Below are 13,615 nucleotides of genomic sequence, written 5' to 3'. Positions count from 1 at the left end.
GTGCCTCGCCAGCCTGTGAGGCCTCCTTAAGTACAGGTGCTCCCAAGGGATTGTGGGATCCCTTGGGACTCCAGGGGATGGGCCCACTGGTGGTTAAACAAGGTATTTACAGGTTTACATTTATAACTCTTACCGTAGTGGGGAGGATTTTTAACAATAAAATGTTTTTAAAATTTTTTTTGATGTTTTTATGTATTTTAAAATTCTTACGTAAGAGTTTTCAGGACATCTGGGCAACAGATGGGTAAATACCGCAATCTTGCCCATGCGAATGTCCTGGATGTGGAGATGCATTGGATCGGTCAAGCTCCAGCTTGACAGATCGAAAAATCTGGTTTTCAGCGCTTTTGCGATGCCTTCCCGGGTCCGTACGGACCTGGGAGGCGGGAATTTCTGGGCCATTATCTTTTCTCATTGTTCTCTATCTCTCTACAGTGTTTGATGTGTCACCCATGCATCATCTTCCATTGCCTGTTGTTCAGACCCATGACACTGCCCTGTGTTACTGCACTTTCATCCAGCTCAACACAGCACATTTCCTGCAACGGTATCTCATACCGTCCTCTTAGTCACTTCTGAGGATCCCCTCATAAATTAATCCTCTATCCTTTCCTCTTTTTCGTCTGTATGCTGTGTTGGTAAACTTATTCACTAGCACAGACTTGGTTTCCAAGCTGCTGACCATTAACTCTGTCTCTTCACCATCTCTGTGCAGTCTGACATAGTCATGGATTAGTAACAACTTTTTCCATTTGAGATGATCGACTCAATAGTTTCAGGCCAGCACCATATACACTGCTCCCTTATCATTAACTCCATTCCACTTTTTCAGACAGAACCAGATCATGTAGAATTCTAGAGTCATGTTGGCTGAGCTTCAAATTCTTTATCTTATTTATTTTCAAGACTACTTATTTAAAAAATCATTCTCTGGATGTGAACATTGCTGGCAAGGCCGTCATTTATTTGCCCATCCCATACTTACCTTTGTACAATCATCATCAACATCACCAGCTCTGCTGCTGAATCCCTTTGCCTTGAATTTGTTACCTCTAGAGAACTATCTGAGGGAATTAGCGGAATGCCTAGGCATCCAATCAGGATGAGACTCTGGACAATCCCAGTCAGTTGACATTGCAAAGCCCTCCTTGCCAAGATATGGGGACTGGTGCCCTCGGTGGAGAACTCTCTCAGGCTAGTTGCGAAACAGACTGATAGCCATACTCCAATCGTACCTATCAGTCAATATTCCAGGCTCCTCCGGCAACATCCCTGGGTATGTCATGTCCCACTGACCAAGATGAACCTACCTGATATGCGGTCACAACATAATACAGTAGGTTAGGCATGGCTCTGGGAGTCCTCAGCACTGACTCTGATCTAAATCCATGAGACTTGGTATTCAAACAAGGCAAAGAAGCTTCCTGATTGTCACCCACTGCTCTGCCGCATCACCCTCCCCTGCACCCTCCAACTGACAAATCAATATTTCTCCATGTTGAACGGCACTTGGAGGAAGTATTGAGAGAAGCAAGGGCAATAGGTAGGTGATTTCAATGATCCCACAAAGAGTAGCTCAATAGTACCGCCACTGACAAGCTGGCAGAGTCGCAAAGGATCTAGCTGCCAGAGTGCACCCTTGTCGGACAGTGAAGGAAATAATCCAAGAGAATAACCTGTTTGGCCTAGTCATCTCCAGCCTACCTGGTGCATACATATCTGTCTACTGTAATGTTGGTAGGAGTGACCACTACAGTACTTGTCAAGGCAAAGTCTCACATTTTGCAGTGAGAACATGTTTAATGTGACATTGCCAGCATCCTAAATGGGACATCCAGAATCCAAAACTGGGCATCCATGAAGCACTGTGGGTCATCAGCAATAGAATTACATGGAACCACAACTTGTAACCTGACCCTGTACATCCCCCACACCTCCATCTCCATTGAGCCAAATCGATTAATCCTGGTTCAATGGAGAGTGTAGTAGGGCATTCCAGGAGCAGTTCCAAGCAAATCGGGCACCAACCTAGTGAAGCTGCAACAAAGGGCGACCTACATGCTAAACACCAAAAGGATTACGATATAAACAGAGTAAAGTGATACCAGAACCAAGTGATCAGAGTAAAGCTGTAGCCTTGCCACATTCTGTCAAACTCCTCAGTGGCACACAGGAAAATGGTTGTCAGAAGCCAATCCTTGGTACAACCATCATTAGCTGCTTCATCAATGACCATTGCTTCATAGGAGTGTGGTTATTTGCTAACTATCTTGAAGTGTTTAGCTTAATTTATAACTTCATCTATAAATGTACAGCGCATGTCAGCCTACAGCAGGACCTGGACTGACAAATGACGGGTAATATTCATGCTACGTAAGTACCAGGCAATAACTTCAAGAAAATCCCAACCATCTCCAACTAGAAAAAACCCAACAACCTCCCCTTAACCTTCAATGGTACCACCATTGCAGAGTTCCCTACCATTAAGTTCCTGGGCTCACCATTGACCAGCGGTTTAACTGGACCAACCATATCAACACTTTTGGCTACAGTAGCAGGGAAGAGGCCGAGCACTAGCCCACCTTTTTGCCTCTTGATGCTTCTCCCACCACCTACAAGGCTCGTCAGGAGTGTGATGGCATATTCATTACCCACCTGGTTGGGTGCACTCTCAACAAAATTAGAGAAACTCGACACCATCCAGGAAAAAGCAATCCTCTTAATTTGCCCCCCAACCATTGAATACAATATCCCCTCCCCATCAGTGCACTGTGGCTGTAGTATGTGCTAACTACAGGTTGTACTGCAGCAACTCTCCCAAGCTTACTTTGGCAGCACCCACTCCAGCCCTATGACTTCTACCACCAGGAAGGGTAAAAGCAGCAACATCATGGGAGTACCATCACCTGCAAGCTCCCCTCCAAGTCGCACCGCATCCTTACTTGGACTTGTACTGTAATTCCTTCATCATTGGGTTGAAATCCTGGAATTGCGTACTGACATATGGGAGCACCATAAAGACTGCAGCGGTTTAAGGATTAGGCCCATCACCACCACCTCGGGGAAACATCAGGAGGGGTAGCAAATGTTTTTCAGTGTTGTCCACATCCGAGAACAAATCAAGAAAAATATTTTGTGTTTCCCAATAATCTCAATGTTCTACTCTCCAATAGCGCCAAAGCTTCAGCAGCCTGTTTTCTATCCTGCATTTAGTTATGCTCATCACCCCATCCTTGGTGATTTACACTGACTTATTCCCCCCACCCCCCAGCATATCAAATGTGAAATCCTTATCAAGTCACTTATTCTAATTGCTCCGTAAATTATTATTTAATCACGTAAATCCTTATGTTCTTGTGTAAAATAGTTTGCTGTCTTTCCCTGCCTTTTTTTCCATTGTGAAATACCTAAAAGATTAAATAAAACATGTTTATAATTGTAGTTGCAGATGTTGTAGTGTAGCGCAGGCAGCGGAAGGAACGTGTGGCAAACCAGACTCCCCACCCACCCCTTCCTCCAACGACTGTCTGTCCCACCTGCAACAGACTGCAATTCCTGTATGGGACTGGTACTGTCACCTGAGAATTCACTTTTGGAGTGGAAGCAAGTCTTTCTCAAATTTAAGGGACTGCCTATGATGAGTGTTAATAAGAATTGGATTAATTATCAGCTTGCTTAGTTTTGTATGTCGTTTTGTCCATTTCTCAGTGCCTGTCCTTTGACCTCGAGTGTGTTTTAATATTTTCTGTTTTGTTCAATCCAGGCAGATGCTAGTATTGGTGGCCAGATTCAAATTCTGCAAATCCTGCTGGGCCTCTAGCAACCAGCAGTGTTTATGTAATAATGCGAAAATGCAGTTTCTTGAAAAGCTTGACCTATTCTGAACAGGTCTTGTCCTAAAGATTTCAATTAATGGCAATTGATTATGGAAGCAAGAATAGTGTGTTTGGTTCTTTACACTTGCTTCTGCTGGATTCTTCACTACTCCATTGTTTTGTAGATAGCACAGACTTTGTTTTGGTCAACATGGCTCTTTATGTAAATTATAACCATGGAAAGGTCCCCCTCTGCACCTTTGGTGGGGTGCATTCCACAGCTGACTGTCATTCAAACCTCAAAGTCTGTTTTTAATGTAGTATCCTGTGAATGCTTTTGTAAAAGGAGTCTTTGGCTTGAAGACAACAGAATTTAATATTGCATTCCACGCTATCATAATAGCATAGCTCATCCAAAATATTATCTTTTAGGGCCTCTGCAATTTCCTCCCTCATCTCTCATAGGATTTCAGGATATATCCCTTTGGGCCCTGGCTTGTGTGGGTGGTTAACCTTGCTAAACAATCTACCTTTTGGATGTTTTTGTTCTTATACATAATTAGTTTTAGAACAATCTTAGCTGGTGTGTGTATATATATATATATATATTCGGTGCATTGGATTAGTTCCGCTAGTGACTTGTGCTCCCTGCCTTCTAGACTTTACAATGAGTCACTTCAGTGTTGTCCTGTAATTCTGTTGTAGAAATTAACCACTTCAGAAATAAAAGGCGATTTGGACTATTTTTTAAATGGCTTATTCGGTAATGAATTCTAATGAGTCTTGATATGGTAGCAAGAGTTAAAATGTATAAAAGATCTTAAAACTCAACAGACTTATTACTAATAGTCCAAGATGCTCTATAAATGAAATGTGTATGTGTGAAAGGTAATTTATCACCATAACCTGAATTGTCTGAGTGAAATGGTGTATAATTGTCACTGTTCATTTTTTTCAGATCTCTCAAAGAACAGATTTATTGAAATTCCACAAGAAGTTTGTTTATTTGCACCATTGGAAACATTACATTTATATCACAATTGCATCAAATGTATTCCAGAAACTGTTGTTAATCTGCAAATGTTAACATTCTTAAATATTAGGTAAGTGTTCAACTGTCTGTCATGTGCTATTATAAAAGATATGGAATTTACAAGAAGAGCTAATCAGATTAACCGAGGATATTAATCTATCTTTTCATGAACAGCAAGAGTAAGTCAACATTGATAATGGAGAGGTTAACCCCTCCGACTGGGATTCTACAGGGGAAAGGATGTGTGTTCATCCTTTCAGACTGCCTTAAGCTCTATTTCTAAGGCATTGACCAATTTATTTTTGATGTTGCTCTGATTGTGAAGGTGATGGCCAAACTAAGACCTGCTTTGGATTTTGGACCTTTAACTAGAAATAATTTTGAGGATGAAGTCTTTTTTTTTAATTATATTTTTTTTCTCCATGTAAAGGGTGTAAGTGTTTAGATCAGCTTTCATCAATGGTAATTGACAGGGCTTCAGTTTAATGTCTCATCCAAAGGATAGTGCCTCAGACAATGGAACATTCCCTTGGTATTGCACTGTGCTGCAAGCCTAAATTGAGCTCAAGTTCTGGAGCAGGGCTTGAACTTGCAACCTTTTGACTATGAATCACTTCATTGGCACTCAAATAAATCTGAAATACAGAGCACTGGTCTACAGCAGTGACCCCTGGAATAATAGTTCGAACTGTTTGATAAAGAATATTTGTCAAGTCACACTTTGGATGTGGGTACTTTATCATTACAGTATATGCATTGGTTGGAATTTTTTTCATTTAGAGGGCTTTGCAATTCCTTGCTGTGGTGAGGACAATATAGTCACCAGTTAGAGGCATTACCTCTCATTCCTAGAGGATTTCCTGAACATACATTCTCTACAACTGCAGTCAATTTATGTTTTGGCATGGCACTGTTTTGAGCAGGACATACTCTTACGATGCCCTGCTTAGTTGTGCATTTGTTGTTGTATTCCAAGCTTTAGAAGCATTCTTTCATGTGGAAATGTTTGTTGGTGACCAGATAGAGGGTCTTTTTGGATCAGCAGAATCTTTGGGTTATTGCATGGATAATGCCAAAGAGATTGATTAGACAGAGGTTATCGACAGGACCTCAGACTCTCAACCCTCAGCAGTCCTCTTGAGACTTTGGGAATGACTGAATGAATATTCATTCAGGGAATGAAACATTTGAATACAAGGCCAGTCAATAGAATAGTAGCTAAATGTCTAACTCGCCTATTGGTGGCTCTTCAGCTATCAATGTTGATTATTTTTCTCCTCCTTTCCCCCCCCCCCCCACCCCACCTTCTCTCGCCAGGGCCTTTGGTAGGAGATCACCTACAGGGATTTTCCTGTAGACAAAGCGTTGTTACGAATGAGGTCAAGGAAATTGTACATCTGTTGTCTGCTTGGTTCAATTGGTAGCACTCTCTTCTAAGCCACAATGTTGTGGGTTCAACATGAACTTGAGCGCATAATCCAGGCTGACACTTTACTGCATTACTGAAAGAATGCTGTATTGTGGGCGATGCTGTCTTTTGGATGAGACATTAACCTGAGGTGTCATTTGTTTGCTCAGGAGCACATAACAGATCCTGTGGCACTATTGACTGAAGAGCAGGGAATTCTGTATGTCCTGACTAATATTCCTGCTTCAAGTAACACCACCAAAACCAGATTATTGGGTCATTCCTTCATCTGATTTTTTTCAGGATCTTGCTGTGTGAAAATGAACTGCAGTGGTTGCCTACATAATGTTGATTGCATTTCAGAAATAATCTATTGATTGTAAAGTTCTTTGCAATATCCTGAGAATGTGATTTGATATATATCATAAGTATTGCTGCAATAGAAATTTTTCTTTATATTAAATCTATAAAAATGCATAATCCTTGAATTGTGGATCTGTGAAATATCTTTTTAAATGTAAAAATACTACTGCAGTAAAAGCTTGTGGTTATTGGGAATCTACTTGTAAAATATGTGTATGTAGGATAGTTAAATTAAGCAGAGATTAATTCAGAAAATTTAAATTGGCATACTTTTCGTGGAGCTTTTCTTTTTGGCAATAAGTTGCATTGTAATGGAGTAAAACAATATTCACTAAGCTGGTCCTTGATTTATGTCCTTTTGTGTTTAGAGGTGCTGTTATCACTGGTTGCCTTGGCTTTGAATTCGGTTTTCTTTTTTAGTCGAAATCTTCTATCAACTTTGCCAAAATATCTGTTTAATCTTCCACTTAAAGTTTTAGTTGTAAGCAACAATAAGTTAGTTTCCCTTCCAGAAGAAATTGGAAAGCTTAAAGACCTAATGGAATTGGTAAGTCGAGATTTGCTTGCCGACACCAATGCTGTCGGTAAATTAATTGATGCTGCATTTATTCTTGTATTAGTTGTTGAAATGTTTTTAAATGCAAACGCCTTTGATTTAATCAGATAGACCATAACTGGAATTTTAGTTTTGATGATCACTTAAGTTCATTAAAAAAAATAGAATTTTAATCCAAGCTTCTCAAGTGCTTGAAGCGTCATAGAATCAGAGAAATGTAAACATAGAAGGAAGTCATTACAATCATGCCTATGCCACAGCTAATGTACACTGCAACCTGTACTGTGGTCTGTACCTGTTAATATTTCCTTTCCTGTTTATGCAATTCCCTCTTAAATATTATTGAATCGACACCTGTGATGATGCAATTCATATTCTTATAACTGTATGGAAAATGTTTCTTCTAGCTTTCCCTATTATGGTGCTTGTACTAATCCTACATTTGTGCTACCTTTTCACCAAACAGTAAATTACTGTTCACTATTTCCCTGCGCAAACCCTTTCTCTACAATTGAACACTTCTGTTAGGAACATATGAAAAGTAGTAGGTCAATTCAGCCCCTTGAGTGTGTCCCAACATTCCATGAGATCGTGGCTGATCAGTATCTTAATTCCATCCACCTGCTTTGGCTCCATACTATTTTATACCCATGTCCAGCAAAAATCTATCCATCTCCGATTTAAAATTATTACTTGAGCTAGCATGCACTGCTTTTTGTGGGAGAGAGTTCCACACTTCTATACCTTTGCCTGAATAGGTGTTTCCTAACTTCTCTCCTGAATGGCTTGGCTCTGATTTTAGGTTAATTCCCCTTTTCCTAGACTTTCCCACCAGCAGAAACGGTGTCTCTCTTTTTACCCCATCAATTCCTTCCAGATCCTAGAAATCGTCTTATCAAATCACCCCTAACCTTTTATATTCCAGGGAATATAAGCCAAGTTTATGTAATCTCTCCTCATAATCTAACCCTTAGGGGCCATGGTAACATTCTGATGAATCTGCACTGTACTCCTTCCAAGACAAAATATCCTTTCTAAGCTGCAGTGCTCAGAACTGTGCACAGTACTCCAGATGTGGCCTAACGAGGGCTTTGCCTAGCTGTGGCAAAACTTCCTCCTTTTATATTCTAATCCTCTAATTATAAAGGTCAAAATTCCATTAGTCGTTTTGATAATTTTTTTATACCTGACTACAACATTTTAGTGATCTGTGGTACATGGAGCCCTAAATCTCTTTGGACCTCCACTGTTCCTAGCTTTTTACCTTTTTAAATAATACTCAGATCTGTCATTTTTTGGTTCAAAATGGATGACCTCACACTTACTCTAATTAGGTCCACCGTGACATTCTTTGTTCACGTGAATAGAGCTTTAGTTTTTCCAAGTATCTCATTAAATCAATATCCTCTCATTCCTGATAAAGATTTATGATGTACCTTCATCATGGCTCTGAATATTATTCCTATAATGGGATGCTCAAGATTACACACAGTACTCCAGTTGTGGCCTAATCAGTATTTTGTACACTGGGGCCCTGTTCGCTTTTGTTGGCTGTGCCCCGCTCCATCTTGCTGCTTGGTGAGACACTGGAGAGGACAGGAAAGCTGCAGCCATTACCCACACCATGAGTTCCAAGTGGACCAAAGGGACGCCGAGTCGCCAGTTTCAGGTGGGCTGAAGGGTCACCGAGTTGCGGGTACCAGGCAGGCCGAAAGGACGCCGAGTTGGCGGTTCCAGGCAGGCCGTTCAACTTGCGTTGCCTCCAAGGTTGTCCCAACCTCTGTCATCGAACTACAGTACGTGGACGATGTTTGCATCTGCGCACGCTGAGGCTGAACTCCAAGCCAGCGTCAACACCGAGGTGTGCAAAAGCATAGAACTTACACTAAACATCCATAAGACAAAAGTCCTCCACCAACCTGACCCCGCCACACAGCACTGGCCCCCCCAACCGTTCATCAAAATCCATGGCTCGGCCTTGGACAACGTGGACCATTTTCCATACCTCGGGAGTCTAGCAAGGGCAGACATCAATGATGACGTCCAACACCGCGTCCAGTGTGCCAGCGCAGCCGTCGGTCGTCTGAGGAACAGAGTGTTTGTTTGAAGACCAGAACCTCAAATCTGGCACCAAGCTTATGGTCTTCAGGGCAGTAGTGATACCTGCCCTCCTATGTGGCTGAGACATGGACCATGTACAGCAGACGCCTCAAAGCGCTGCAGAGGTACCACCAGCTCTGCCTCTGCAAGATCACGCAAATTCACTGGGAGAATAGACGCACCAGCGATGGTGTTCTCACTCAGGCCAACATCCCCAGCACCGAGGCACTGATTGCACTCGACCAGCTCTGTTGGTCGGGCCACATTGTCCAGATGCCCGACAAGAGACTCCTTAAGCAAGTGCTCTACTTGGCACTTCTACATGGCAGGCGAGCCCTAGGGTGGGCAGAGGGAAACCCTTCCACAACGCCCTCAAAGCCTCCTTGATAAAATGTAACATCCCCGGCCCAAGACCACGCAAAGTGGAGGAAGAGCTTTCGGGAAGGCGCTGAGCACCTCGAGTCTCATCGCCGAGAGCATGCACAAATCAAGTGTAGATAGCGGAAGGAGCGTGCGGCAAACCAGATCCCCACCTACCCTTTTCTTCAACCACTGTCTGTGCCACCTGTGACAGCGTCTGTAATTCTCGTATTGGACTGCACAATCAACTGAGAACTCACTTGTTGAGTGGAAGCAAGTCTTCCTCAATTTCGAGGGACTGCCTATGATGATTTTGTACAATTCATCACCTCCTGGCGCTTGTATACTGCACCCCTGTACATAAAACCTAGAATCCTTTTCTTCAGCTTGTTCCATCTGCATCCCTGTTTTTAAAGATCTATGTATCTGTACCCCCTAGATCTATGTTCCTCCAGTCCATTTTGCTGATTATGGCATGCTCTTATTTTTTTTTCACCAAACACATTGGGATATTCTATTTTTTTACGGACAATTTGTGAACCCAATTCAAATTAGTAATAAAATTGTAGTCTTTTTTTTCTACTCTTGGCATGTGTGGTGATTCACTCTCATGGGCAAGTCTTGATTTCCCATACCTTAGAGTGTCTATCCTAGCCTTGAGATCTAGGTAAACTTTCAGTGATATGCCTAGGATTATTTTTTTAAAAAAAAAGGTCCTGTTGGTGCATTTCTTTTAGCTATTGGACATATCCTATGCCTTCATATGATCTCTCCAATTCGATGAGCGAATAGGGCATCACACCATCAGAACTCATTTTAAATTTTAAAATTATTCAGGGAATTTATTAAACAAAAGGCAAACCAGCAAATAGTAACAGGTCATATAGGTATATATTCACAATAGCCATCCTCCCACCTAATTTTCATATTACATATGATTTATTTTACATTTCTTACCCATGTGAGAATCTGCACTAATTTAAATTATTGGAAGCTTCAAACAGATTTGTTTGTCTTTGGTTTCAAACTTATTGTTTTTTGAGATTTTCAAATTGATTCCCAGATTCAAACTGAGCAACTGTTTTATAATCCAGAAACGAGTTGTTGGGAATTTCTTGATTTTGAATATTCAATCACTCAAATTTAAAAATGAAACATTCAGTCAGATACAAACTGAGCCAGTCACACTGCATTGTTTAAGGTGTCATTTCTTTCTGCAGTCTGTAACTGCTGAAATTTGCTGCATTTTATCAAATCAAGCTATCTCAAGAATTTTGGCACATCTTATGGAGATAAGAACATAAGAATTAGGAGCAGGAGTAGGCCATTCGGTCATCCAAGCCTGCTCCGTCATTCAATAACATCATGGCTGATCTTCCACCTCAACTCCACTTTAAAGCACTGTCCCCATATCCCTTGATTCACTTAATATCCAAAAATCTATCGATCTCTGTCTTGAATATACTCAAAGACTGAACCCCCACAGCCCTCTCGGGTGGAGAATTCCAAAGATTCACCACCCTCTGAGTGAAGAAGTTTCTCCTCATCTCAGTCCTAATGGCCGACCCCTTATTCTGAGACTGGTTCTAGATTCCCCAACCAGAGGAAACATCCTTCCTGCAACTACCCTGCCAAGCCCTGTAAGAATTTTGTATGTTTCAATGCGATCACCTCTCATTCTTCTAAACTCTCCAATATAGGCCTACTCTCCTCGCAGAATAATCCTTCCATCCCAGGAATCAGTCTGATGAGTTGCACTCTGTCCTATGGCAAGTATATCCTTCCTTGGGTAAGGAGACCAAAACTACACAATACTCCAGGTGCGATCTCACCAGAGCCCTATAATTGCAGTAAGATGTCTTTACTCATATTCAAATCCTTTTATAATAAAAGCCAACATACCATTTACTTTCTTAATTGCTTGCTATACCTGCATGTTAACTTTAGTGATTCATGTACAAGGACATCCAGGTCCCTCTGAACACCAACATTTCCCAATCTCTCTCCATTTAAAAAAAATGCTATATTTCTATTTTTCCTACCAAAGTGGGTAATTTCACATTTCTCCATATTATATTCCATTTGCCATGTTCTTGCCCACTCACTTAGCCTGTCTATATCCCCTTGAAGTCTCTTTACATCCTCCTCACAACTTACATTCCCATCTAGCTTTGTATCATCAGCAAACTTGGACATGTTACACTAGGTCCCCTCATCCAAATCATTAATATAGATTGTGAATAGCTGGGGCCCGAGCTCCGTTCCTTGCGGCACTCCTAGTTACAGCTTGCCAACCCGAAAATGACTCGTTTATTCCTGCTCTCTGTTTTCTGTCCGTTAATCAATCCTCAATCCATTATTATCATCATCATCATAGGCAGTCCCTCGGAATCGAGGAAGACTTGCTTCCACTCCTTATGAGTTCTTTGGTGGCTGAACAGTGCAATACGAGAGCCACAGACCCTGTCACAGATGGGACAGACATTTGTCGGGGGAAGGGGGATTGGAATGATTTACCACACGCTCCTTCCGCTGCCCGTGCCTGACTTCTTCACGCTCGCGGCGTTGAAATTTGAAGAGCTCAATGCCTTCACGGATGCACTCTCTCCACCTTGGGTGCTCTTCAGCCAGGGATTCCCAGGTGTCAGTGGTGATGTCGCACTTCACCAGGGAGGCTTTGAGGGTGTCCTTGTAACTTTTCCACTGTCCACCTTTTGGCTCGTTTGCCATGAAGGAGCTCGCATAGAGCAATTGCTTATGGATTCTCGTGTCTGTCATATGAACTGTGTGGCCTGCCCAGTATGTGGGCAGTGCTTCAATGCTGGGGATGTTAGCCTGGGCGAGGACACTGATGTTGGTACGCCTGTCCTCCCAGGTGATTTGCAGGATCTTGCGGAGACATCGTTGGTGACATATCACCAGCGACTTGATGTGTCTTTGGTACATCGTCCATGCCTCTGATCCATACAGGAGGGTGGGTATTACTACAGCCCTGTAGACCATGAGCTTGGTGGTAGGTTTGAGGGCCTGGTCTTCGAACACTCTTCCTCAGGCGGCCGAAGGCTGCACTGGCACACTGGAGGCGATGTTGAATCTCCACATCAATGTCTGCCTTTGTTGACGAGAGGCTCCTGAGGTATTTTGTCCACTCATCCAAATCATTAATATAGATTGTGAATAGCATGCTACTATATAAAACACGGAGTCAGTTTCCACATGTTCGCTGATGACACCCAGCTCTACCTCTCCACCACTTTTCTCAACCCTGCTTGGTATTTAAATTGTCAGACTGCTTGTCCGACATCCAGTACTGGATGAGCAGAAATTTTCTCCAATTAAATATTAAGACCGAAACCATTATCTTTGGTCCCCACCACACACTGCGTTCTATGACGACTGACTCTATCCCTCTCCCTAGCATCAATCTGAGAGTGAACAAGACTGTTTGCAACCTTGGTGTCATATTTGACCCTGAAATTAGTTTCCAGCCACAAATCTGCAGCATAACTAAAACCGCCTTTTTCCACCTCTGTAACATTACCTGCCTCCGCCTCCGCTCTTCTGCTGAAACCCTCATTCATGTCTTTATTACCTCTTGACAGAGGGAAATAACCGGAGTCAGAAGCAAAAGATAGAAAGGAGAATAGTAAAAGTGGAGGGCAGAGAAACCCAAGGCAATAATCAAAAAAGGCCACATTACAGCAAAATTCTAAAGGGGCAAGGTGTGTTAAAAAGACAAGCCTGAAGGCTCTGTGCCTCAATGCGAGGAGTATTCGGAATAAGGTGGACGAATTAACGGCACAGATAGCAGTTAACGGGTATGATGTAATTGGCATCACGGAGACATGGCTTGAGGGTGACCAAGGCTGGGAACTCAACATCCAGGGGTATTCAACATTTAGGAAGGATAGACAGAAAGGAAAAGGAGGTGGGGTGGCGTTGCTGGTTAAAGAGGAAATTAATGCAATAGTAAGGAGGGA

At 42.2% G+C, this 13,615-nt stretch overlaps 1 protein-coding gene across 5 annotated transcripts in view; it reads left to right on the top strand.

The window, feature by feature from the left end:
* Nucleotides 1-13,615, top strand: part of lrch2 (leucine-rich repeats and calponin homology (CH) domain containing 2) — a 199,244-nt gene that overhangs the window by 67,546 nt on the left and 118,083 nt on the right. For all 5 annotated transcript variants that reach the window (XR_011593624.1, XM_070883131.1, XM_070883130.1 and 2 more), the window contains 2 exons: nt 4,774-4,918; nt 7,040-7,166. Coding sequence is in view for 4 of the 5 variants with exons in the window: in XM_070883131.1 (XP_070739232.1) it covers nt 4,774-4,918; nt 7,040-7,166 (272 nt within the window). In the remaining variant the exon portion in view is untranslated. The remainder of the gene's footprint in view (nt 1-4,773; nt 4,919-7,039; nt 7,167-13,615) is intronic.

The sequence above is a fragment of the Pristiophorus japonicus genome, chromosome 6 (genome assembly GCF_044704955.1).
Source record: "Pristiophorus japonicus isolate sPriJap1 chromosome 6, sPriJap1.hap1, whole genome shotgun sequence".
Taxonomy (NCBI): domain Eukaryota; kingdom Metazoa; phylum Chordata; class Chondrichthyes; family Pristiophoridae; genus Pristiophorus; species Pristiophorus japonicus.
Note: the sequence above shows the minus strand (reverse complement) of the source record. Positions and strands in the feature narration are given on the sequence as shown.